Source organism: Heterodontus francisci, chromosome 42, assembly GCF_036365525.1.
Source record: "Heterodontus francisci isolate sHetFra1 chromosome 42, sHetFra1.hap1, whole genome shotgun sequence".
Taxonomy (NCBI): Eukaryota; Metazoa; Chordata; class Chondrichthyes; order Heterodontiformes; family Heterodontidae; genus Heterodontus; species Heterodontus francisci.
This window is the reverse complement of record NC_090412.1, coordinates 25,158,895-25,183,946: the sequence shown is the minus strand read 5'-3', so window position 1 is coordinate 25,183,946 and position 25,052 is coordinate 25,158,895. Positions and strand designations below refer to the sequence as shown.

At 42.1% G+C, this 25,052-nt stretch overlaps 1 protein-coding gene across 11 annotated transcripts in view; it reads right to left on the bottom strand.

Moving 5' to 3' along the window:
* Nucleotides 1-25,052, bottom strand: part of LOC137355281 (paired box protein Pax-2-like) — a 323,399-nt gene that overhangs the window by 279,495 nt on the left and 18,852 nt on the right. For 6 of the 11 annotated variants that reach the window (XM_068020224.1, XM_068020228.1, XM_068020226.1 and 3 more), the window contains 3 exons: nt 22,018-22,103; nt 16,812-16,904; nt 15,426-15,548 (listed from right to left, as the gene is read on the bottom strand). In XM_068020224.1, the coding sequence (XP_067876325.1) occupies nt 15,426-15,548; nt 16,812-16,904; nt 22,018-22,103 (302 nt within the window). The remainder of the gene's footprint in view (nt 1-15,425; nt 15,549-16,811; nt 16,905-22,017; nt 22,104-25,052) is intronic. The other 5 variants (XM_068020230.1, XM_068020231.1, XM_068020233.1 and 2 more) reach the window with 1 other exon arrangement.

The window sequence follows — 25,052 nt, the reverse complement described above, 5'->3', positions numbered from 1 at the left end:
CCAGTCACCAATGGTGTAGCAAAGGAAGTGGGGGTCAGAATTAGATGAGCACAGAGACCTCAGAGGGTGTAGGGCTGGAGGAGATTACGGAGAAGGGGTTGGGGCGGGTGGGGTGTGATTGGCAAAACCATTGGAGGGATTTGCAAAAATGGATGAGAATTTTAGAACTGAGGCGTTGTCCGACCAGGAGTCAAATGTAGGTCAATGAGCACAGGGGTGATGGGTGAACGGAACTTGGTGCAAGTTAGAATAAGGACAGCAGTGTTTTGGATGAGTTCGAGTTTATGAAGGGTGGAAGGTGAGAGGCTGTCCGGGAGAGCATTGGAATAGTCACGCCGAGAGGTAACAAAGTAGTGGATGAGGGTTTCAGCAACAGGTCAACTGCGGTATGGGCATTCTTGCTTAAAAATGTTCCAAAATTTCCTTCCCTTGGTTTTCCCTTACCCACACAATGGATTACCTTGCATATTTTTTGATCTGGATGTATAAGCAAAGCATGGCTGCCTTGGCAATTTTTCTTTGTAAGGATTAAAAAGAACAAAGAACAAAGAAAATTACAGCACAGGAACAGGCCCTTCGGCCCTCCAAGCCTGCGCCGATCCAGATCCTCTATCTAAACATGACGCCTATTTTCTAAGGGTCTGTATCTCTTTACTTCCTGCCCATTCATGTATCTGTCTAGATACATCTTAAAAGACGCTATCGTGCCCGCGTCTACCACCTCCACTGGCAACGCGTTCCAGGCACCCACCACCCTCTGCGTAAAGAACTTTCCACGCATATACCCCCTAAACTTTTCCCCTTTCACTTTGAACTCGTGACCCCTAGTAATTGAATCCCCCACTCTGGGAAAAAGCTTCTTGCTATCCAACCTGTCTATACCTCTCATAATTTTGTACACCTCAATCAGGTCCCCCCTCAACCTCCGTCTTTCTAATGAAAATAATCCTAATCTACTCAACCTCTCTCCATAGCTAGCGCCCTCCATACCAGGCAACATCCTGGTGAACCTCCTCTGCACCCTCTCCAAAGCATCCACATCCTTTTGGTAATGTGGCGACCAGAACTGCACGCAGTATTCCAAATGTGGCCGAACCAAAGTCCTATACAACTGTAACATGACCTGCCAACTCTTGTACTCAATACCCTGTCCGATGAAGGAAAGCATGCCGTATGCCTTCTTGACCACTCTATTAACCTGCATTGCCACCTTCAGGGAACAATGGACCTGAACACCCAAATCTCTCTGAACATCAATTTTCCCCAGGACTTTTTCATTTACTGTATAGTTCACTCTTGAATTGGATCTTCCAAAATGCATCACCTCGCATTTGCCCTGATTGAACTCCATCTGCCATTTCTCTGCCCAACTCTCCAATCTATCTATATTCTGCTGTATTCTCTGACAGTCCCCTTCACTATCTGCTACTCCACCAATCTTAGTGTCGTCTGCAAACTTGCTAATCAGACCACCTATACTTTCCTCCAAATCATTTATGTATATCACAAACAACAGTGGTCCCAGCACGGATCCCTGTGGAACACCACTGGTCACACGTCTCCATTTTGAGAAACTCCCTTCCACTGCTACTCTCTGTCTCCTGTTGCCCAGCCAGTTCTTTATCCATCTAGCTAGTACACCTTGGACCCCATGCGCCTTCACTTTCTCCATCAGCCTACCATGGGGAACCTTATCAAACGCCTTACTGAAGTCCATGTATATGACATCTACAGCCCTTCCCTCATCAATCAACTTTGTCACTTCCTCAAAGAATTCTATTAAGTTGGTAAGACATGACCTTCCCTGCACAAAACCATGTTGCCTATCACTGATAAGCCCATTTTCTTCCAAATGGGAATAGATCCTATCCTTCAGTAACTTCTCCAGCAGCTTCCCTACCACTGACGTCAGGCTCACCGGTCTATAATTACCTGGATTATCCCTGCTACCCTTCTTAAACAAGGGGACAACATTAGCAATTCTCCAGTCCTCCGAGACCTCACCCGTGTTTAAGGATGCTGCAAAGATATCTGTTAAGGCCCCAGCTATTTCCTCTCTCGCTTCCCACAGTAACCTGGGATAGATCCCATCCGGACCTGGGGACTTGTCCAGATTAAGCTGAAAGGTTTCTGTGATACAATTCCAATTAGTTTTTTTGTTGGCAAAATCAGCTCAGATATCATATTACGATATCAGGAAAAATATTAAGAAAAATAAAACATTCCATTAGCTAAAATATATCTCTTAATGATGATGGTTTTCAAGTCCTAAGTATTTGTCCATAAAGTGTCAAGCATGGCTCAGATAGTAGCAATCTCATGTCTGCAACGCAGAGTTGTGGATTTGAGTTTCACTCCAGGGACCTGAGCACAGAATCTACGCTGATGCTCAAGTACAGTACTGAGGGAGTGCTGCGCTACCAAAGGTGCTTTCTTTCAGATGAAATGTTAAACCATGCTGCTCTCTGCCATCACAAGAGATGTAAGAAATCTTATGAGAGCAGGGGAGTTCTCCTTGATGTCCCAGCCAATACTTATCTCTCAACCAACATCACTAAAACAGATTATCTAGTCATTTCTCTCATTGCTGTTTATGAGAGCTTGTGTGAAAATTGGCTGTAGTCTTTTATACATTACAACAGTGACTACACTTCAAAAGTGTTAATTTGGCTATGAAGTACATTGGGATGTTTTGAGGTCATGAAAGGTGCCATATAAATGTAAGTTATTTTGTTCTTTCTTTAAAGAGTATTTGCTTTTTCAATTCTGACAAAATAAAGCACAGATGGTGGTGACACTCCTTGCTATCTCTCACTCTGTCTCTCCCTTTCTCTCTAACGATTTTTAACTCTGGATGTGTTTTGAGTGAGTTAAAATCCCATCCATTTTACTCTCGCTATCTAAGTAGCTGCCTCTCATTTATGCTCTCCATGAACTAAAAAATAATCTGTTGATAAGTTTTGTTTTACCTCAAAATTTATTCATCAGCTTGTTTTCAAATCATGGGAGAAAACTGCGAAACTCTCAACCCCATTTACTCCTTTCCACTTATAACCTGAGAATGCGTGATCGGAAATAGTGTGCATTGAACCTACCCAGATTGCAGGACCTGCTTTCAGCTGGGAAAAAATATCAAATTTAAGCTCAGCCTTTGAAGTGAATCCAAGGTATTCTATAAATAAAGTTACTCAGAGACAGAATGGACAATTTAAAGTGAAGTTTGGCCATGTCAATGTGAAATATATACTTTTACTGTGGTTATTATGGGCAACTTTATATTGAACATTAGAAACTGTAATTACTAAACAAAAAGTGGTGGAATAAAGGACCTTGATTTCTCCGACAACTTTATTAGTCCACGTTCCACTTGGCTTTATTTATAGATTTTGGTTGCATTTTGTAGCTACTGAATTGTATTTTTTTCAATATGATATTTGAATGAATCAAAAAGGCAGAACAAAGAAACATAACTAAAACCTTCAGCACGTGCATCCAGCAGTGTACTACAAATGCACGTGTAAATCAAAAAGAGCAAAAAGCCAGAGCGAGATGCAGGATATTGTGATGTATGTACTACTGTACAGATTTTAATAATATTACCATCAAATTGCTTGTGTGGTGCGCATGGTCAGTTGATGAATTTTTATTTTTGCAAGATGGTGACAGAGATACATTAATACTCCCTCTATAGTGCCACCTCCTGGCCAGAGTCTATGACTGTTGTTACAGACAACTGTTTACATGTAACATTTCCATTCATGTTTTATTAAAAACTTTGTCTATTCTTCTTTATGTTTCTTTATAACTGAGAGCGTGGAGATGTTTGTATGTCTAAGGTTCCGACTGTTAACATCGTCCCAGATTTGTTAGGGTAATCTCGGCACTCGGAGGAGGTTATGGGGTCAGGTATAAGGCTACAACACTGCAGCTCGATTCTCCAACTCATGCTCCCTGGGAGGCAGTTCCCCACTGGGCACACTGAATGCAGAATTGAACCTATTTTGTGCAGCTAATCGAGAGAACTGTCCCTATATGTGGCTGCGAGAGCCTGTGATGGTTAGAGTCCGAGTGACCAACTCAAAAACCAACTCCTTAAAAGGTGAAACCAAAGTTACACAGCATGCTGACCCTTGAAATACTTTAAGTACAGAACAAAGATTGCCCTTTCCCAAAGTACATTGGCTCCTTGTAATTTAGCTATTGCCCATGCACAGTTGAAATTTACTGAAGCTTGCCCATCACCTTTTAAAATAGTAACCACCCTGATGAAGATTAACAAACAAACTCTAAACCAATAATCACCACTGGTTAGCAGTTTGGAGTGCCTTGGGGTAGCTTTTCTATGTTAAAGGTACTATATCAATGCAAGTTGTTGTTTTATTGTTATTGTATAAAAGGGTGAGTTACAGGCCAGGGAAGTGATCAACCCTTATTCACAAATTCATCTCTCAGCAATGATTGTTACAAATATTGTCACTTTAACGTACAAGCCCCTTTAAGGAGCATCGCCCTTTTTAACAAGTCATCCCTGAAACTATTGCTGCCTTAAATAGTCAGTGGATACTTTAAATTTAGAATTTCTCACCCAAAAGCCCACAGTCACTGATGAAATGAGGCAGAGTCTGAAACTGATAGATATTGTATGTCACACTCTGGTCACTAAGGGCAGGGGTTTCCGATGGGTGATGTTTTCACGCTATTTTAAGGCAGACGTTAACCTATTTATTTAACCGTGTTAATGACGTTATTGTAAATGCTTTCATCTAATTTTGGCAGGAATTTAGTATAAGCACCCTAACTGTGCGAACTAAATCACTGCCCATCAGAAAATTGGCTCTTACTTGTACTTGGTGTTATACAAAGCATTACTGCAAAAATCACACATTATTTATTCCTCAACTCAAGCTGTTACCACCAGTGACAAGCCTGTTCACAACAGTACTCCACCTGACTGTAACACAGTTCAAAATGCTCTCTTCAGAGACAAATCAAGTTTGGAAGCACAGATTCTGTCAGTTCAAATAGACACAGGGGTGTTGTATGTCTCAGTAACTTTCAGAATGAACAGGGCAGCAAGGAGATGAAAATTGGAAAATCAAAACTGCCATCACAGTCACGATACAGAAGAAGACCGTTAGGCCCATTGTTTGTGTGTTGGCTCTTCAATTAAGGCTATCTATTCCCCACAGTTTCTTTTATCGGGGGGAGGGGGTACAGCGCAAAACACCAACAAGAATGCAAACAGAAAAGGAGGAGGTCAGGTATATTAGAATTACTGACAGTAGAGTTAAAATGTAAAAGCCTGAAGATTTCACAAGGAAGGAAAGAATGAAGGAGGTGAGGAGTTAGAGTATCCTATGAAAGAATGGGTTGACATGTTGAAATGTTGATCAAAGACACCATTAAAATATAATACTGTTTTACTAATTCAATCATCAGTGTTTTGAATTGAATCTATCTCTGTAATCTCTTCCAGTCCCACAACCCTCTGAGATATCTGTGCTCCTCTAATTCTGACTTCTTGAGCTTCCCCAATTTAAATCACTCCACCATTGGTGGCCACTCTTTCAGTTGCCAAGGCCCTATCCTATGCTCTGGAATTCCCACCCTACACCTCTCTGCCTCACTTTCCTCTTTTACGACACTCCTCAAAACCTACCTCTTTGACCAAGTGTTTGGTCATCGGACATTAATATCTCCTTATGTGACTTGGTGTCGCATTTTGTTTTATAATGCTCCGATGGAGCGCCTTGGGACATTTTATTAAATTAAAGACCGCCATACAAATATAAGTTGTTGTTATTGAAAAGATCTCTGTTTAAGAAATATTTAACATTGAAAAAGGGACAAGTGTAATTGAAGTGACCTGCATTAAGTAATGGATATTTGCCTTATTATTTGGGCATTCGGGTTACTATGGGCCTGCTGTATGGTGATGGTATCTGCTTCTTGTTGAATTAGGAGGTGTAGTCACATGATTAAAGCTCCTTCTAGTGGCAGTATTTTGATTCAGCTATCTGACCTATGAACCTTCCCTAAGCCCTCCCTCCAAGCACAGACTGACAAGAATGTGCCCAAGATTTAAACCTAAGGAAACTGCAGATTAGGCAAATCATTTGAAACAGATGCATTCAGCAAATGTGCCGTCCATCACTGAGCAGTCCCTATTGACATTTAACACCTTGCTCCTTTATTTCTCTTGCCAGCCCTGTGCTTATTCTGTGAAATACCTCCTCAAAAAAACAAGTCAGGCTCTGACGCACCTGCGATCCATATAAATCTCACTCCACGAAGACCCTAGTCTCCACAAGGATTCGAGAGAATCGAAAAGTGGTATCAAAGAGAAACTATAGGGAAAGCGCAAGACTTTCCAACTTGTATACTACAGTTTACATACTCAAATACACATGTCTCATACATACACGCTGCGCATAGTTCAACATGCATATTCCAGTGTTAATACTCCAATGCATATACTCCAGTTAACATATAGCTCAGTCTGCAAACTACAGTGTGCATACCTCATTGAAGACATCCTATCCTCACCCAGATTCTCCAGTGTGAATACTCAATTGTTAACACTCCAATACACAAAATCAGGGTATACATTCCAGTATGCACAACACGATGTGTAAACTCTGGTTTGCATATTCTTGTCTGCATGTTCCAGTGCATGCACTTTAACACATTTACACAACAATGCTCCAACACACATACTCCAGTGTAGAAATTCCCATGTGCATACTCCAGTATATAAATCCTCTGCTGCCCTTAATTCAAAGTTTCTTAATTCAAATTATCAGATAAGTCAATATTTTATAGCATTAAATTACCATTTTAATGCTTTATTTATGTTGTTTAATTCAAGTTATTGGATAGCTCAATTTTTAGCACAAAACACAATTTTGGATTAGGACTAAATTGTAATTTAATCTGCGTACATGAGAGCACACACTCCAGTCCACATAATCCAAAATACCAACTCTATGATACATATCTCAATATGCATACTACAATTTACATAGCCAATACTCATACCATAGTATGAATATACTTGAGTGCAGTTACTCCACTGTGTGTATGTGCACCCCAGCATACATATTCCAGTGCCCATACTATAATGTATATGCTACAGTCTATTTACCCCAACACATTGAAAGGAAAGGGGAGTCCAGAAAATTATTTTAAGCTGAATTATGAGACTAGGACATTGAGAAAGACAGGTTCAAATGAATAAAGGTCAAATTTAAGATCAACGTCATGCAGTTCCTCTTCACACAAATCAATGCATACAAGGAACTCCCAGATAGGACACTGAAGATGAAAACCTTTGAATCATTTAAAAAATAATTGGATATTGCAGTGGCAGTGGGGCTACCACATGGTCTTCCTGGATGGATGAATTAAGGTGGGTTGCATGGCCTTCATCATTTGCGATTATCTTGGTAACTTGTATCGTCCAGTATAGACACACCTTTGTAAATGCTCCATTGTTGGTACTGAAGGGTATTTAATCCTATGTATGTAATGCACTGAAGCACCAGAGTGTAAACTCCAACTCTAATACCCTTTGGATGAAAACAAAATTGTGTAAAATGTACTTTGCGCTGTCTGGTATGAAAAGTGCTGCATAGTTTCATCTCATAAGATGCAGCGTATGGCCAATATGGAAGTTTGTTAACAGATGATAAATGCTCTTAACAAGTCTGTCCAATTAGTAAATGAGTTGCACAGGCCAGGAGGATCCAGGTTCAATCCCCCAATCTATTCTAGGTTAGTATCTCAGGCTTTACAATTTTATTTTTATTTAGAGATACAGCACTGAAACAGGCCCTTCGGCCCACCAAGTCTGTGCCGACCAAGAATCACCCATTTATACTAACCCTACAGAAATCCCATATTCCCTACCACCTACCTACACTAGGGGCAATTTACCTATCACCTGCAAGTCTTTGGCGGTGGGAGGAAACCAGAGCACCCGGCGAAAACCCACGCGGTCACAGGGAGAACTTGCAAACTCCGCACAGGCAGTACCCAGAATTGAACCCGGGTCGCTGGAGCTATGAGGCTGCGGTGCTAACCACTGCGCCACTATGCCACCAGTCCCCTGGTTTAGGAAGAGTAAAAAAAATTCAGCTAGGGTTCTCATTTCTGATCACTGTGGACTCAGCTGTGATGCACTGTGTGGTGGAATAGCCTGTGACGTTCATTGCCAAATGTGACTAACAGCCAATAGGACATGGCTGCCCAGTGCCTGTGCAATTGCATCCCAGCAAGGAGTCAATTCCTTCAGAAGAAAGGGTAAAAAAAGAAATAAAGAAGTCTATCCCAACTGTGGCAGAAAGCTTAGAATGATCAGTGAGCAGTAGGTCTGACAAAACTCCGTTTAATTATGGCAGCTTTCAATCTATTGTGGATGAAAAACGTTTGTTTTCTTCAAAAAAAAAGTGCTGATTTCCCAATAAAAAGGAGGAAGTGATTGGGCTGACTGTGAATGACTCCTGCAGTTTTAATGGAACGACACTGCATTCCTCACAACACGGTCCTTTATAGGCACACAAAAACATGCTTTAATGAGAGGTGACTTAACAGACAGCGTGATTCATACAGTTTCTATAGTAACCTTTCTAAGCTTCTGCTGGTTGTTTGGACCTCACTAAACTTCAGTGTCATTACAAGATATTTGATTTCCCAAGTATCAAAATAAACAGGAGCCAAAAAAAAATCAAAACAATAATCACTATGGAACAGGTGGACAGATGTGGGAGAGGTTGAGTCTGCTGATTAAACAGAGACTCTGTGCACAGGCTAGTTAAAGCACACAGTTTGTGTCAGTGCACAAAGGGACACTGCTTTGAGTTAATACTAGCTGCCATGTCACTGGAACTGGTGTAGGGTTACCAACCAAGCAGAATTGTCCTGGAAGATTCCTAGGAACAATCTAAGAGAGAAAAATCATAGGAGCAAGAACAAAAACAGGGTTTTATTTCATTTCCTTAGTTATTTATGAGTAATAAAAATATTAGAGATGGGCAAGAAAGGCTGTTTGACTGGGAAGGGGGATGGAAGGCAGTCGGAGGTAAGGGATCATGTGTTGAAGCCTCCTGGGATATTTCCAACCAGAGTTGGTATCCCTAAACTGGTGGGAAGCCAACTTTCAAAACTTCATTGTTACACTCTTTTATGTTGGTGAACAGCAGCCTCTCCTGTCAGCTTTTCACTGGAGTTAAATTCAACCAGGATTTGGCGCTGGTAAGTGAAGCTCTGTACAAACATGTATGTGTGCAGGCCAGACAGCGACGAGGAGAAAGGGCACTAGCCAGTTCTGCATCACTCTAAACTAGGGACGTCAACTGTGATGGGACGGAGTCCTGGAGGTTTTATCGCATGACTCGCTTCCTTCCACCACCTCCCCTCCCAGTCGAGCAGCCTTTTTTTCCCATCGCCACAATTTTTGTAACAAATGAATGAAAGAAGAGAAAAACACACCATTTTTTTCTGTCCCCATTCCTTCCCCCTCCCCCTTCACTTGCTCACAATAGTATCCAGAAGATAAATCTTGAATTCCTATAGACTCCAGGGCAATCCTGGAAGGTTGGGAGCCCTACTCTAAACAGGAGTCAGGTTCCAAACAATCCCTATATAACAGCCTCTTGCTCAATGATAAACCTCACCCTCAGCAGTTAAATGGGAAACTCAACACAACTACACAATAAGTAATCTTCACTCTACTGATTAAATAGTAACTCTGCAAAATAACCCTCACTCTGATGATTAAACAGGAACTTCACACAGTTACACAGTGAGTAACCCTCACCTTGCTGAATAAGCAAGAAGTCCTTGTTTAAAGAGAGCAATTTACTAATAAACGACAGAAAATGAAGAAGAATTTTCTGTTCATTTTCACTAATTACACTCCACGTTAACCCACATCCCCTACACACAGTGAATGGCTCTTGAACATGCTAAATGGTAAGAAAGGCTCTTATGTTGGGACAGCTGCAAAAGAAATCCAGCCTTCAAAGGGTTAATTGTCTCACGAAAACAAAACTGGCAAAATGCTCCTTGTTCAGCCGTCCCCTTTATATGTTGAGTCACAAGCTGGATTTCATAAGAGTAGATTTATGTTTATTATTAACATGGGGCGTACTGTTTGAGCGTGAAGATGTGTTATTGTCTGAGTGTGTATTTATCTGTTAGTCCATAAGGGGTAAAATTCAGCTTTGGCAGGGGTGCAAAGCAAGCAGTCGTGGATCAGTCATTCATTACACAGCCCCTCTGAACTTCCCTTCAATTCATGATGATGGAAATGTATAATGGCCGGTCAAACAACTACTGCCCATTTTGCACCTTGCAAAAGCTGAATTTTACCTCCGATGAGTATCTAAATGTGAGAGTGTGAACATGTGTCTGAATAAGAGTGAAGTGCAAAAACTAAGTGTAATGGTTGTCGCTGAATCTTTGTGTGATCATGTAACATGGGTGATCATGAATCGCCAGCCAGATTACATCTCTTCCCTCGTTCCATTCCATTGAAGTCAATAGTGATAAAAATCAGGATAGAGGTAAAATGGGCTGTTGGTTCACTATCACCCATGTTACACTATTACATAAAGTCAAAATGTGTATGGGAGCTGGAATGTTGAGTGTGGACGTATGTATATTCGTGTGTCAGTCTTCTAGTGTGTAAAAATGTGAGCACTTGTGCATGTATCAGTATGTAAGTGAGTGGTGTTAATGTGTCAATGTGTGTTTGTGACCATATTTATTACTGTGAACGAGTGTGTGTCTGAGTGCATACAGATAAGTACAGATTAATATCGGTGTGTGAGAATGCAAGCAAGAATGATTGTAAAAATGGTTAAGAGGAGTCACTTTCTACATTTTAATTCTTAGGTGCATTTTAGTGATTTTCTCTTCCTCTTCCTTCTTCCTCCTCTCCTCCTGCCTCCTCACGTGTGTGAATCCAGTCTACAAAGGGTTGAAGTAATGTAAAAAAAAAACAAATCTCGTAACATGTATTTTGTTCTGCAGCCATCTTGATATATTGGATCACAAGATGCACTGTGTAAGACTGAAGTTACATTTACTTATGAACACGGAATGTAGTGCATGAAGGTGAGAGTTTGTGGAGAAGGCAATCACATGTCCTGCTGCAATAGGCCACTTCCAACGTGCTATTCTTTATATGTGAGTCGAGACAGCGAGTGTCAGCAGGCTGGTTTACCACGGAAAGCATCACAAACTTAATTGTCCAACATATATATACACACGCATGCTCTTTCTGGAAGGAATAACTGGATAGGAATTGGGCAGGAATCCTGACTGGATTTTATGTTCGAAATGACAAGCTTCACTGGCCAACACCACTCGTTCTGCCTGTCGATGCCTGACACCCATAGCATTCCTTTGCTTAATTGTTGGCAGTTTTAAAACTCTCGGGTTTCATTTTCATTTGCTTGTAATTCCAAGCTTTTTTTGTTAATTTTCTCTGTGCAATGTGAAAGTTCAGTAGCTTTGTAATCATAACAGCACTCAACCCTGCATCGGCATCAGGCTTATATACAGCTCATTTGTTGTACTGTATGAATGTGTCGGAATTGATTGATTTTTGTATTTTTTTCTACTTATAATAATGTTTATTCAATAAAATTAAAATGGAGAGCCTGTGCTGTGTGCACTGAGTCTATAATCTGTAAAGCTTGAGGCAAAAAATCATTTCTTCTCCCTTCTCCTCTCTCAGAAATGGAGTGAAAGCATCTAACACATCAGCAGTGCTTTCTCCGGCTGACCTGGGTGGCTTGCTACATCATCTTGACATGTAATTATCCTAACTCTTCTTAATCATTTCACCCAAGATTAATTGTATAAGACAACAGTGACAAAAGTGTAGGTCAGGCCTTTGAGTGGAAACCCCTTTTTCTGTTCAATACGTGCTTCATTGAATCAATTAATAAACTTCACTGAAAGGGCAGCAAGATTTTATTTTTTTTTGCGGGGGGGGGGGTAGTTGGTCGGTGTTACGCTCGGGTGGGTATGGTTGGGGGAAGGGGGACGAGGTTGAATAGAATCTTCAGGGAATTCATTATATGATCTGCATAAGAAAGCTTCGTTTTTTTTCGCTAGGTGTCTGTTGAATGTGCTCAGAGATTCTAATATCGCTAGAACCACACAGCCAGTTATTTAAAATAGCAGAATGCCTCGGCTGTTCCTTTCAGTTCCTTCCCTCCTGTTTCACCCCTATTTAGTCCACCACTCTACCTCTGTTCCTACAACAGACAGCCCCGACTGTTGCCATCTGTGTTGGACTTGTAGGAAAATTGACAGGCTGGTTTTTCTTCCAATTTTCTCAATGCTGCCCTGAAGGCATTGATTCTTTCTTGAGTACTATACCACAAAGGCCCTTCCCTTACCTGATGCCACCCCCCCCCCCCACCTTTTTACTGTCTGCTACCCCTGGTAGCCCACCCAATCCACAATTCTTGATGGGTGAGCCTAGATGGTGAACGCTGGGCAAGTTATTGACCATGCTGACAAATGACTCTGCCCTCACCCTTACTGGCCATCCACACATGACATATTTTCTAGCAAGGGAGACCTTGAATGCGAATCAGGAGTAGGAACCCTGGTTGAGGATTCCTTCACTTTGGCCCAACAATGCTGAGACTCTTTAAGCTCCCTCACCCCTCATTGTCCTGACTCACAGCAACCAACTCACCACAGATCAGAGATCTAAACTGAGACCCTTCTGGTCCACATGTGACTTAGTGACTCAATGAGCAGCCCAAATGCCAACTGAGTCACAGATTCCCCTGGTGATCCATTTGGGAAGAAGAAACTCTGTCCAACTGGGGCAGATAGATCAAATTGACTAACTGACAATGTTTATCTTAACTGTAATGGGTTGATTACACTATGCTGAACCCAGTTATACTGACAAAACACAGCTTCAACCAGAGCAGACAAAATAGATACCAACTGCAGGAAAACTTATGCCACATAGGCAAATTGAAGAGAGAGGTCACTCTGGGACTTGAAACCACAGCAACAACAACTTGCATTTATATAGCGCCTTTAATGCAATAAACCATCCCGAGGTGCTTCATCTGAGCATTATCAAACAAAATTTGACACCAAGCCACATAAGGAGATATAAGGAATGCTGAGCAAAAGTTTCGTCAAATAGGTAAGTTTTCAGTAGCGTCTTAAAAGAGGAGAGAGGGATTGAGAGGCTAAGGGTGGGAATTCCAGAGCTTAGGGGCCTCAGCAGCAGAAGGCACGACACCAATGGAGGGACAATGAAAATCGGAATGCACAGAATTGGTGGAATGCAGCATTCTTGGTTGTGGGGCTGGAGTAGGTTACAAGAGATAGGGAGGGGTGAGTCTATGGAGGGATTTGAAAACAGGGACGAAAATGTTAAAATTGTCGTTGCTGCCAGATGAAGAGGTACCAGACTGCCAGTGAGGTGTCTCTCTCTATGAGCAGCAAGCTACCTTAAAACCTTGACACCTTAAATATATCAGTGCAGTTGCAAGACAGCAATGTTTTTAACAGTATAATGAAGCTGCTAGAGTATACAGAATTATACTCTAATTATGTTACCACACCTAAATCGAAAACATATTGCATGAACCTCATCCATATCAATCGAGAGGAATCAAAAAAACACAATATTTTAAAACAATACATTATCTTATGTAACAAGGATACATATATTGTCTTATAAAAAAATAGAAATTATTGTTTCTGAAAGCATTTCATACAAGTCTTTGGATACACATAGTAAATACTCAGTGAGTTAATAGAAAATCATCAATGAGCTGAGAACATGACAGGAGCAGTTGCATTTGTATTTTCAAAAATACCAAGATGTTTTCTCCATGCAACATCAGACAGCCTCTTAATTTAACTCAGGTTTCCACAGAATATACAGCAGCAAAAGTCTCTTAATTCTCTAAATCCTTCCTACAGTCAAACACCATTTCAAAATCCAAGCTTGGTGCCATCTAATTATTTTTCAAGACTTCATGGGTCTTGCCTCCCATTCCTTTCAGCCCACACTGTGACCAATTCCCCTTTACCTGCATTTCTCTATAAAAAGTGATGGAGAGAACTCAACCCTCCACAACCTACAGTCAGCTCTCTGCGGCCACGTTAGGGAAGATACCATTTTCTGAAACTGTAAGTCTGAAGGCACATTCTGAGCTCTGCAGGTAAAGGAGGGCATTTTGAGATGACAAGAATGTGGGGGTGTGAAACTCCAGCGGTTTGCAAGATTCATCAATTTTCCAAAATTGCACCCACTTATCTCTTCCTGCCCTGAGGGGCACTGACTCGTGTTCAGCAGTTGGCTTAACTGGTGCTGAATGCGCTCCAGTATCTCACTCAACTACCCATTCTTTGTGTGCAAGCCTTGGCAGTCAATTACCAGCAGGCTACAAGGCACAGGCAACACAAGGATCGAATCTGATCTTGTTCTCCTATACCCAGTTCCAATATGAATCAATGGACGCTGATCAGGAGCAGGCTAATTTTGCCCTTCCATAACCCAGGGAAGCTGCTCACTGAAAGCAACACTTACTATTGCAAGCACTTTAGTGTCATTAGTGGGACTTTATACAGCAAGACATAAAAGATGTATGATGCAGGGCTCACTGGTGTGATTTAATCTTGTATCCAATGATATCATATTGTTGATTAATTTCATCTGCACAAATTACCACTCTAGTTTACTATGTTTGAAATGATGCTTAAAGACTTGTGAAAGAATGGCATTGGAAATATGTAACTTGTGTTCATTTGCTTTGATATTCACATTTAGGAAGTTAAGGAGAAAACCCTTTTGCAATTCGTACATAAAAAAAGTTGCACAACAGTTGACACAATCGTCCAGCACCCAAAGGGTTAACACCAATTAACCAATTCCTTGACTGCCTCTTTAAGCAGAGATCACACCAACCAAGCCGACTGGTCTCCTCACAAGTCAGGGAATACACTTAACTCCTTCATGACTGGAACAAGGCAATCTGCCGACACAAAGCACCAACATGTACCACCAACAGAAAGCATTCCCCTCTATAAACGGGCGAATCACCACTGCCACCCACCACTGAAAGAGCAAATGGAGGCATGAGCTTGTAATTCCCATCACTAAAACGAAAGTCCCCTGTACTGAGCTCCAAAGGTACAGCCTTAATACTCAGCACCCCTCAACCGATCACATTACATAAACCTGATTGTGGAACCAAATTCTATAATAAATGTTAAACCCTATCTGCAGACTAGCTGCAGCCAACAGCCCAAACCCTGTGTAAACGAGAAGATGATTAGAGAGCAGATGGGTAGCACGCGGTCACTGTGCCAGAAACACTAGCTGCCCTGCAGGTGACAGTACAAAAAGCTGGATCGTGTTTCCCTCTTACCTTCATCTCGTTTCCTCTTGGCCTCGCCATTCGATCGTGGAATGCCCAGAATCCCATTGATGGAGTAGGATCCCACGGGATCATTGGATGCTGAGGATACAGGCGGAGAGTTTGTGCTGGGGACTGAAAGAAATCAATCATTTTTTTTAAAGCTGCTTTATCACAGCACACTCAACAGTTTAACCTGTTAGACTCTACAGCCCGCTTTGGCAAAGCCAGCTGAGCATGTAATGGTTATTAACGAGAATGAACAACATTCTGTAACACTCATAAACCAAGTGGCTAATCAGCATGGAGTACAACCAAATATAATTCAATTATTGCCAAATGGATAGATGCACTTCCTGATGTAATAATAAGACCATGCTGAGTTAACTGAGGGTTACTTGGGCAGCTTTAGAGGGCTTCAGTTCTTCTCAGTGCCACTGAGTTGGGGAGGGGGGGAAAGAAATCAGCCAGGGCACCCACTCCTAATTGCTATCCTTTGGAAAATACATGTTGCGTGAATGCTAAGGGTAGAATTGGATTCAGCTCCAAGCAGTCAGTGCCTGCATGTAGCAAGGCCCAGCCAACATTCAGGTTTGGGCTGACAAGTGGCAAGTAACATTTGCACCACTCAGGTGCCAGGCAATGACCATCTCCAACAAGAAAGACAGCATTACCATATCTGAATCCCCTGCCATCAACATCCTGGGGTCAATGAACTGGACCAGACACCTAAATACTGTGGCTACAAGAGCAGAGATCAGAGGCTGGGTATTCTGCAGCAAGTAACTCACTTCCTGACGCCCCAAAGCCTTTCCACCTTCTACAAGGCAGGAGTGTGATGAAATACTCCTCACTTGCCCGGGTGGGTGCAGCTCCAACAATTCTCAAGAAGCTCGACACCATCCAGGATAAAGTAGTCCTCTTGAGTGGCACCCCATCCACCACCTTAAACATTCACTCCCTCCACCGTGGGTGCAACGTGGCTACAGTATGTACCATCTACAAGATGCACTGCAGCAACTTGCCAAGGGTCCTTCGACAGATCCTTCCAAACCAGCAACCACTACCACCTAGAAGAACAAGGGCAGCAGGCACGTGGGAACACCGCCACTTCCAAGTTCCCCTCCAAGTCGCACAAGATCCTGACTTGGAAATATATCACCATTCCTTCATCACTGTTGTGTCAAAATCCTGGAACTGCCTCCCTAACAGCACTGTGAGAATATCTCCACTACAGAGACTGCAGCAATTTAAGATGGTGACTCACCATCACCTTCTCAAGGGCAATTTGGGATCGGCAATAAATGTTGGCCTCACCAGCAATGCTCACATCTTGTGAACGATTAAAAGAATTCAGCTGTGATACCTTCCAGGGATGAATAGCTGGCCAATACTCACTGTCAAGGCTCAGACGTGAATAAAGGCCACTCGAGCAAGGTATTGGAGGGCAGCTGGTTCCCCATAGATCTGCAGCCCAGTGAGAGGAAACATCTGGTGGGAACGGGAAGACAAAATTGGGAAAAAGAAAAGTTGTAATTAAAAAGGATGTGCGTAATTTCATTCTGTTCATTGAATCTCTGACAATGAAATTGAAAAATAATATGTAATTAATAGACTCAATATAGGGGTTTGGGCAAATGCTATGTTATTGGGTTTCAGAGAGATGATCGGTTTACCCAATGTATTGATCCTTCAGACAACCTTATAAATACATTAAAAGCAGCACAGTTCATTCACGAAGGCTGCCTACATTCATGGGTTAAGCAATGATCTCCCTAACCCTCGATGGCTCGAGTGGCAGGGGCAATGGAAGCCCTCCAGTACCTGGCCCATGTAGCGATATGTGCAGGCAACAAATGGTAGGTTTTTCACCTCCTTAACCCAAAGTACTCCAATCGATCCACTAACAAACCCATTGTGGACCAGAGATTAAATCTGGGGTGTCTGGATCTGGATGGCTCAGTCTCCCACCAGCTACACAAACACCCAAGGAGTCACAGACCAAGCATTCGGCTGTGATGAATAGGCAGCCAACACTCACTGTCAAGCCTCAAGCATTTTAATTAAATATCAGACTCACCTCACTTCCACGAGGTGCCAGAGAGTTGCTGATACCTGTGAAAGCGTGGCCCAACATTAGCCATTGACTGCAGGAAAGGAGAGACTGGGGGAGGAAGACATGGTAAGCAGGAGAAAACTGGGGAAGTCTCCTTAACAGACAACTCTGGTTGGAAATATACTGAAGCTTGCAAAGAATAACTTAGATTTTAGCACCCTCGCTCACTCATTCAGTGAAAGATGTTGTAGCCAGCAGTAACCTTGACTAAGGTTTCAACTGCAAGGGTTTCATTTAGAATGGCATCTTACAGTGAGACCACACTCAGTAGCCTAAACGTATGACATGAAGTTCAGCAAAATCAATTAAATAATCATCAATAATTAATTAACAGGCGACATTTGACATAATCACAACTGGAGAATGGTGGTGATATAAGTTTGTCCATGCCATTGTGTCATATCAGTGAACAGATTGAAACTTACACAGTGTTTGTGTGTTGGTCCTCAAGTCTTTCTGCACTTCAATAAGCAGATAGGATCCTTCTGAGTTATCATTGGCTAACTCCTATTTTCGGGATTCTTCAACAATCACTCATTGAAGGCATGTCTTAGAGGCACCTCACTAGGAGCAAGAGCAGCTGATGGTGTGAGAGATAACCCGGCATTGCCAAGCAGCAGCAGAAAGGGGTGGGTGACAGTGCCAGAACCATCCAAATGCATAAGGCCACGACTTGCTTTATTCTTTGTTCCCCCAGGCATGGGACAAAGCTAGCCAGGCAGCTGGTGCCCTGTGACACTGGAGGCAAAACTGCAATGTAATGGGACATCAGAGTATGCCTGGCTGTCCATTCAGCTGTCCGTTCTGTTGATTGCTCCTGAGCTGCCCCTGACCCTACTGAATGTTGCCAAGTGCACGTTGATGCTGCTGACTGGCCCCAACCTCATTGGGCATGTTAATAACAAACAGAGGCCAGAAGTGACTGGCTATAATATCAGAAGGTAAACACCTGCATGATGTTACTCTATCACAGCAACCCAGTGTGTTAATGCCTTAGTTAAGACAGCAGACACAGTCATTTGGCATGAATGTGTTAAACTTGTGTACAGTGTTTTTATGTGTGTGTACAACATACATATGATATGTGTGTATATATGTCTGTTTATGCATTTACATGTAGCATGTATCTATATAATAAATACATATGTATATATGTAAATATATATAAATATCTCTTGCATTATACAATATGACTACTAACAGTAGTGTGATTGATGGGTGAGACAATCAGCCTCCTGTCTTCAGTTACAGGCTGTTGTTCAGGATGACTATTGTTCAAACAGATCTGTGTGATCTTGCCGTCAGTAACTGTTCCATTTTGTGGGAGTGTATGCACGGCGTCTCACTGTGTTGTAACTGTAAAATTACACCAATTACCCTGGCCAAGATAATCTACAAATCTTCCCAGTAGGAGCACCGTCTGTGAAAACAACTGCAAAGCAATTGGACCCCCAGCTTTAACTTCTGCAGGCTCTCACCATGTTCAGCAAGAATGGCTCCCTAGCTAGACGGTTAATACCCGCCATCCCTGGCTGCATTGACCTTGAATTCCTCATTGTACAAGCATCCCTCATAGGCCTACTGACTAAAAGCACTGCCTAATGTAGTGCTGAGCCATACAGACCAGGTCTCAGCTTTGACTGAGTCAATTGATCTCAGACAAGGTTGGGTCGGGGTCTTACAATCTATCCTCTCATTCTTGAGCTGGAACGGCAGAAACTCAATCAGAGTTCCTGCTCCTGATCACATTTTTAGTCATCGAGTGAGGATGGGTGCAGGCTTAGCTGTGATGGCCTCCATGGTTGGATAGTCCATCAACACAGTATGTAGGCTCACATTTGAAGATTGGGCAACGGACTGAGGCACCAAAGGCTTCCAAAACAGTGAGCTGTACCTCAGCCACAGGCAAAAGGTTTAGGGCAGGAGCAAATGAACTGCATGGGTGTGGGTGACGAGGGGGGGGGGAGGGGGTTAGAATTAATCGCCGTATGATACCAAAGGGGTAATTTCCACAGTTAAACCAAAGCATTAGCTGCCACTTCCCCTTGTGCTCGCCAAGAATCACACTCTATCAGAAGGCTAATTTTTGCAGCCCCTATCTTTGTTGATATAAAATCCTTTACTCGAACAGATGGCTGCTATTAAGTTGAAATATGGTAGTCTCAATGCCTGGATTAATAAACTCCAAATATAGATTATTTGTCTGAATTATTACAGCAAAATTGGAAGATAATCTTTTTTACAAATGAAGAAGAGATATGGGGTGAGTGGCATTTTCATTATTTGAGTCCTGGTGTCGCGCTGTCCTTTCACCTCTGGGACATTTCTTTTGAATTCAGCCCAGGAAGAATGGGTTAAAATGTAATAACTGTAGAAAATGAAGCCTGTTGCCTGGTAATTGTGAATCCGCAATAGTAATCTCTCTATTGTTTACCAAGAATTGTCGATTTCATTCAAGAGGTAACAAGGACAGCGGGTGTGAAAAATGGAAAATGTCCCACTGGTGCAGAAAGTGCTGCTGGCAGTTTCGCGCACCGATTAACACTCTCACCTCTTGGTCAGAGTGTGGTGGATTCAAGACCCACTCCAAAACTTAAGCATGTGTACCGGTAATATCCATGGGAGTTCTCCCAATCACCCACCTGAACTTTGCCAAAAGATCAGCAAAGATGCTGGGGAAATGGTGTCAACAGCTGCTTACACCAACCCTCTGGGTTTCTACCAGTTACAGGGAGTGATCGGCAAAACCCCTGCAGAAATTCTACACCATTGTTTAGACTGACTCCCTACAATGCAGAGCAGAGGAAGTGTTGCATTATCAAAAGTGCCGTCCTTTGGATAAGATGTTAAACGGAGACCCTGAATCCTGTTTAAGATACTGCGGCAGGATCTGAGGTGGCTCGAGCTAAGGTTCTACATTCAACTGATCATTCATCTCATTGCTGTTTGTGGGAGCATCTATATGCAAAATGGCTGCCACACTCACTTATATTGTGATAGCTACAGATCTTCAAAGTGGTTCATTGAATGTGAAGTCCTTTGATAAGGTGTTACATGAATACAAGTCTTTTTATCTCTATAACCCCACAAGACAATAACAGTTTGTTTGCAATTGTAAAAAATAAAACCATAATGATGGGCTTTTAATAGCTAAAAAGCCATCCAGTATTCAGAGGGTTAAATGCATCCTCTTTGTACAAAGCAAATGGATATCTTTGTGCATTTAAGAGTATTTTTACAGGGGATATGTTACGCAGATTGGTACATATATACTAAAGCATATCTATGAAACATTCCGCATTGATGGCTCTCGTTAAGTTTCCTGGACTGTGCACACAGCTTTTTCAAAAATGTATCACACGTTTTCATATTAAAGTATCAGAATCTGTACAGAATCATAGAATGACATCGCAGAAGGATACGATTCAATCTCTTTGAAAAGGCTATCTAATTAGTCCCAATGTACCTGCCTTTTCCCCATTAGCCCTGAAAAATCTTCCCCTTCAAGTATTTATCCAATTCCCTTTTGAAAGTGACTACTGAATCTGCTTCCAATGCCCTTTCAGGCAGTGCGTTCCAGATTTGTGTGGCTCAGTTTGTAGCAGTTATCTCTGAGATACAATGTTGTAGATTCAAGCCCTATTCTGACACTTGAACATAAAAATTAAGGCTGACAATCTAGCGCAGTACAATGGGAGGGATGCACTGTTGGAGGTACCATCTTTTGTATGAGATGTTAAACCGAGATCCTGTCTGGTCTTCAGGTGGATGTAGAAGATCCCATAACAGCATTTTGAAGAAGAGTAAAAGAGGTACCCCCATTGTCTTGGTCAATATTTATCCCTCAACTTCACCAAAACAGACTATCTGGTCATTATTTCTGTTTGTGGGAGCTTGCTGTGTGCAAATTGGCTGCTGGGCCTCCTACATTACAACAGTGACTACACTTCAAAAAGAACTTCATTGGTTGTAAATAATTTGGGACATCCAATGGTCATGAAAGGCTTAATACAAATGCAAATCTTTTCTTTTTCTTTATAACATATCGCTGTATAAAAACAATTCTCCTCATTGCCCCTACTATCTTTAATCTGTGCCCTCTAGTTACCAACCCCTCTACCACTGGAAGCAGTTTCTCCTTTTATACACCATCAAAATCCTTCATGATTTTGAACACCCTATTAAATCCTCCCTTAACCTTCTCTGCTCTAAGGAAAACAATGCCAGCTTTTCTAATCCTGAAAGCCTTGCATCCCTAGCACCATTGTGGCCAATCTCCTCTGCAAATTATCTACAGCCTTAACATTCTTCCTGAAGTGTGGTGCACTTATACAAAAAAACGTATGCAGTCAAACGGCACAACTCTACTCTGTACTTCTGGTAAACATAAACGGCAGAGCCAAGGTTGCGGTTCATGACAGTGCAAGGGGGAGATTTGATACATATGAAATGATTGGCATTTCTTCCGAGGTCTGTTTTCTCTCTTACCTATTGTGTGGCCTGGTGCAGTGACTGCTGTCGCAGGTCCATCCGGTGAGGGATGGAAAGGCTGCTGCACTTTGGTCCGAATGATCCTGCAAACAAACCATGAAATCACATCAATTCACCTCAATGATCAGGGCGACTGACTCTACCTGGCTACGGCTAATCTAGTTGTCTGGCGTGTAAGTAGGCGAAGCTCCCCAGGCAGAACTCCCAGAGTCAAAACTGCGTGAGGCGCCTGGAACTGGTGAAAAGGATGTGATTTAATTGATCTGCGGCTGGAGAAAAGTTGGGAATTAGTTGCAAGCCAAGTAATGCAAATAGAAAGCTATAAATTATTTGTGACAGGAATGCAATAGTGCTGTGATGCTGCTCGCAAGCCTTGTCCTATCGCAGGATTGGCTGTGCTAATGACACTTTGAAAGGGGTTCACAACCGATGAATTTTAAACTGATGGTGTGTGGGCCTGGACTTTCAACAGCAAGCAAATGTTATCGTTTGAACAAAGAAAACGCGACTGTAGGTGTTGCTTCTGAATCATAACAGGAGTCGTACAGTCATGTGAAAAGTTATATTGAAGTAGCGATTTATTCCAACAATTTTACAACAGAAACCCAAATATTTTTAAATGAAGAATATAAAAGCTTATTTCTCACCGCGTTTGGCATTCAGTTAATAATTAGACGGGAAAAATCAAAATGAAATATGTACTGTTACTATATCCCCTTGCTCAATGAAATAGTTTAGAGTCTGTAAATTAATTAGCTCAAGACAGAGTCACACTAATGTTTTGTTAAAGAATGCCATATTCTTTGCAGATGGCCCTTTTTTTGGTTCCCCATTCCCATTCCCCTTCCCCAACCTTTTCTTCTCCTTTGGTATCTACCCCCCTCGCGAACGCATTGACCTTAACTCAGTTAGGGGCCCCTTTGGGTCCGTCAGCTCCCCGTTTCTCGACCAGGTCATTCTGCTTCATGCGTGACCCTTGACAGTGACTGTCTTACAGGGCTGATCAACCATGGGAGCTTCACTGCCGTGTCTTCTTGCCCTGCCCTCGGCCGACGTGTTCACTGCCCCGTATTGGAACCAATGTGATCAGGAACAGGAGCTGGGCTTGATGTCACTTGTTCCGAACCCACGGCTCTGAGGTCAATTGTAGCAACCAACACCCCCCTCCCTCCTCACACCAACACCCCCCTCCCTCCTCACACCACCACCACCACCGCTAGTAGCTTGTCTTGAGATCTGCAAACCCACCAGAGCAAATTGTCTTTCCTCCCAGTTATACAGAACCCTTTACCAGCCATGGGGAGGGTCCGCTTTAAATACATCCTTCTCAACTGTGTTTCCTCTATAATGTTTTAAAGCTGACTTTTTCCCCTCCATGTTATTGCGTGACCTCTAACACTTGGGATCCCTTGTAGGAGTTCATATAAAAACAGTCAATATACATCAAACACTCATTGATTTTAATGGCCAAAAGATCGCCCACAATCTCCCTAGTAATGTCCTTGGGGCTACACGAGAAAAGCTACAGGACTTATCAAAAAACATGTATCAATATTTTATTTGGATTTTCAAATTCCTCCATAACTGTTATTTGACCTATTGACTCGCGCCAGCCACATAAATTCACCGACTTTATTCGGAATCCATGTCTTGGATATTGAATAAGCAATTTAGAAGGGTGAATTAATGAGCTCGCCGTTGTCGAAAATTCCCTGAAGAAATATTAAAATTGCTTTGAGTCGGAATCAATAGCATCGAAAAAAAAAAGGACTTGTTTTTTTTTTAGTGGCCACCAGTCTTTTGCTTCGAATTCCTGACTGCAATGCAACAACAGAGTGAAGCCTTGTCTCGTTGTAATCTTTAAAAATTCATGCAGGGAGAGCGTTTAACTACAATGTGCACTTGCCAATGTAATGATCTGAGATAATCGTTGTATATTGAATTAAAACCCAACACTGCAAAGCAACGCCCTTTCATTAAGACAGAAAAAATACATTTAATTGTATTTCTGCTTTCTAATCTTCTGTATAAGCAGCAGCCCCCGCAGACAACTCGATTTCTTTCAACCCCACTCCAATTTAATTGAAGCTGAAAAGTTTTACCAACGCTCTGTAATGCGATTAATCCACACTTAGGGTAGAAGCTGTCCTTATGAACCACCACGGTGCATGCAATGAATTTTTTCAACCTTTTTTTTTTATAAAACACACATTGAAATTTCCCGTGAAATGCTACCCCTTTCTCCAAAGATCTCATTAAAATGTAATGCTGATGCTAGCACTAAAGGCAAGTACAGTCCAAGCAAAGTTCATTACTACAGCCCAGCTTGCGCCAATGCACTTTCTCTCTTCCACATTCCCTTTTTTTTCTGACCTTCCTCCCTCCCTTTCCCACAACCTCCTTCCAAATGTACCTTTCTATGGCTCAGCTCACAATAAACTAACCAGCTCACAATAAACTAACAGGAAACAGGTTGCATTTTCAAGCACCGTTTTTCTGTTATTTTGTAAACTCCCCCGCCCATCGAATCTCAGCGATGTTTCAACATTTGGACATTTAAAAGAGAGAGAAATGCAATGCTTTTACTAAACATTGCAAGACCGGGATTGTTGAGCGTTAGCGACGGTTTCCGAGGCCTGGGAGCGAAGAGGGACAGCGAAAACCCTGGGGTGGTGGGTGATTGGAAGCTCGGCTGGTTAAGGAGGGGAGTGAAGGTCAGACTAATCTACTGTACACCGAGGGTGGAGAATCGCAGTCTAAAATCCGAACAAGACCCCCTCCAAAAATAAATGTTGGAGAGCTGCTGTTTAAAACACCTGTTAATCACTTGAAAAAGTGCTACTTGCAGACACGAAAATAAATAGAATTGATTTTTCTTTCTCTCTCTGCACAAAAGCGGATCTATTGAACTAGTTTTAATCTAATTACAAACGGATATTTTTCGCCACGGGTATGAGGTGTACATTAAACCCGTTCCCTAAGGCCTGGCACTGGTCACGAACTGCTGTTAGTTTTTATTTTATAATTGTTTT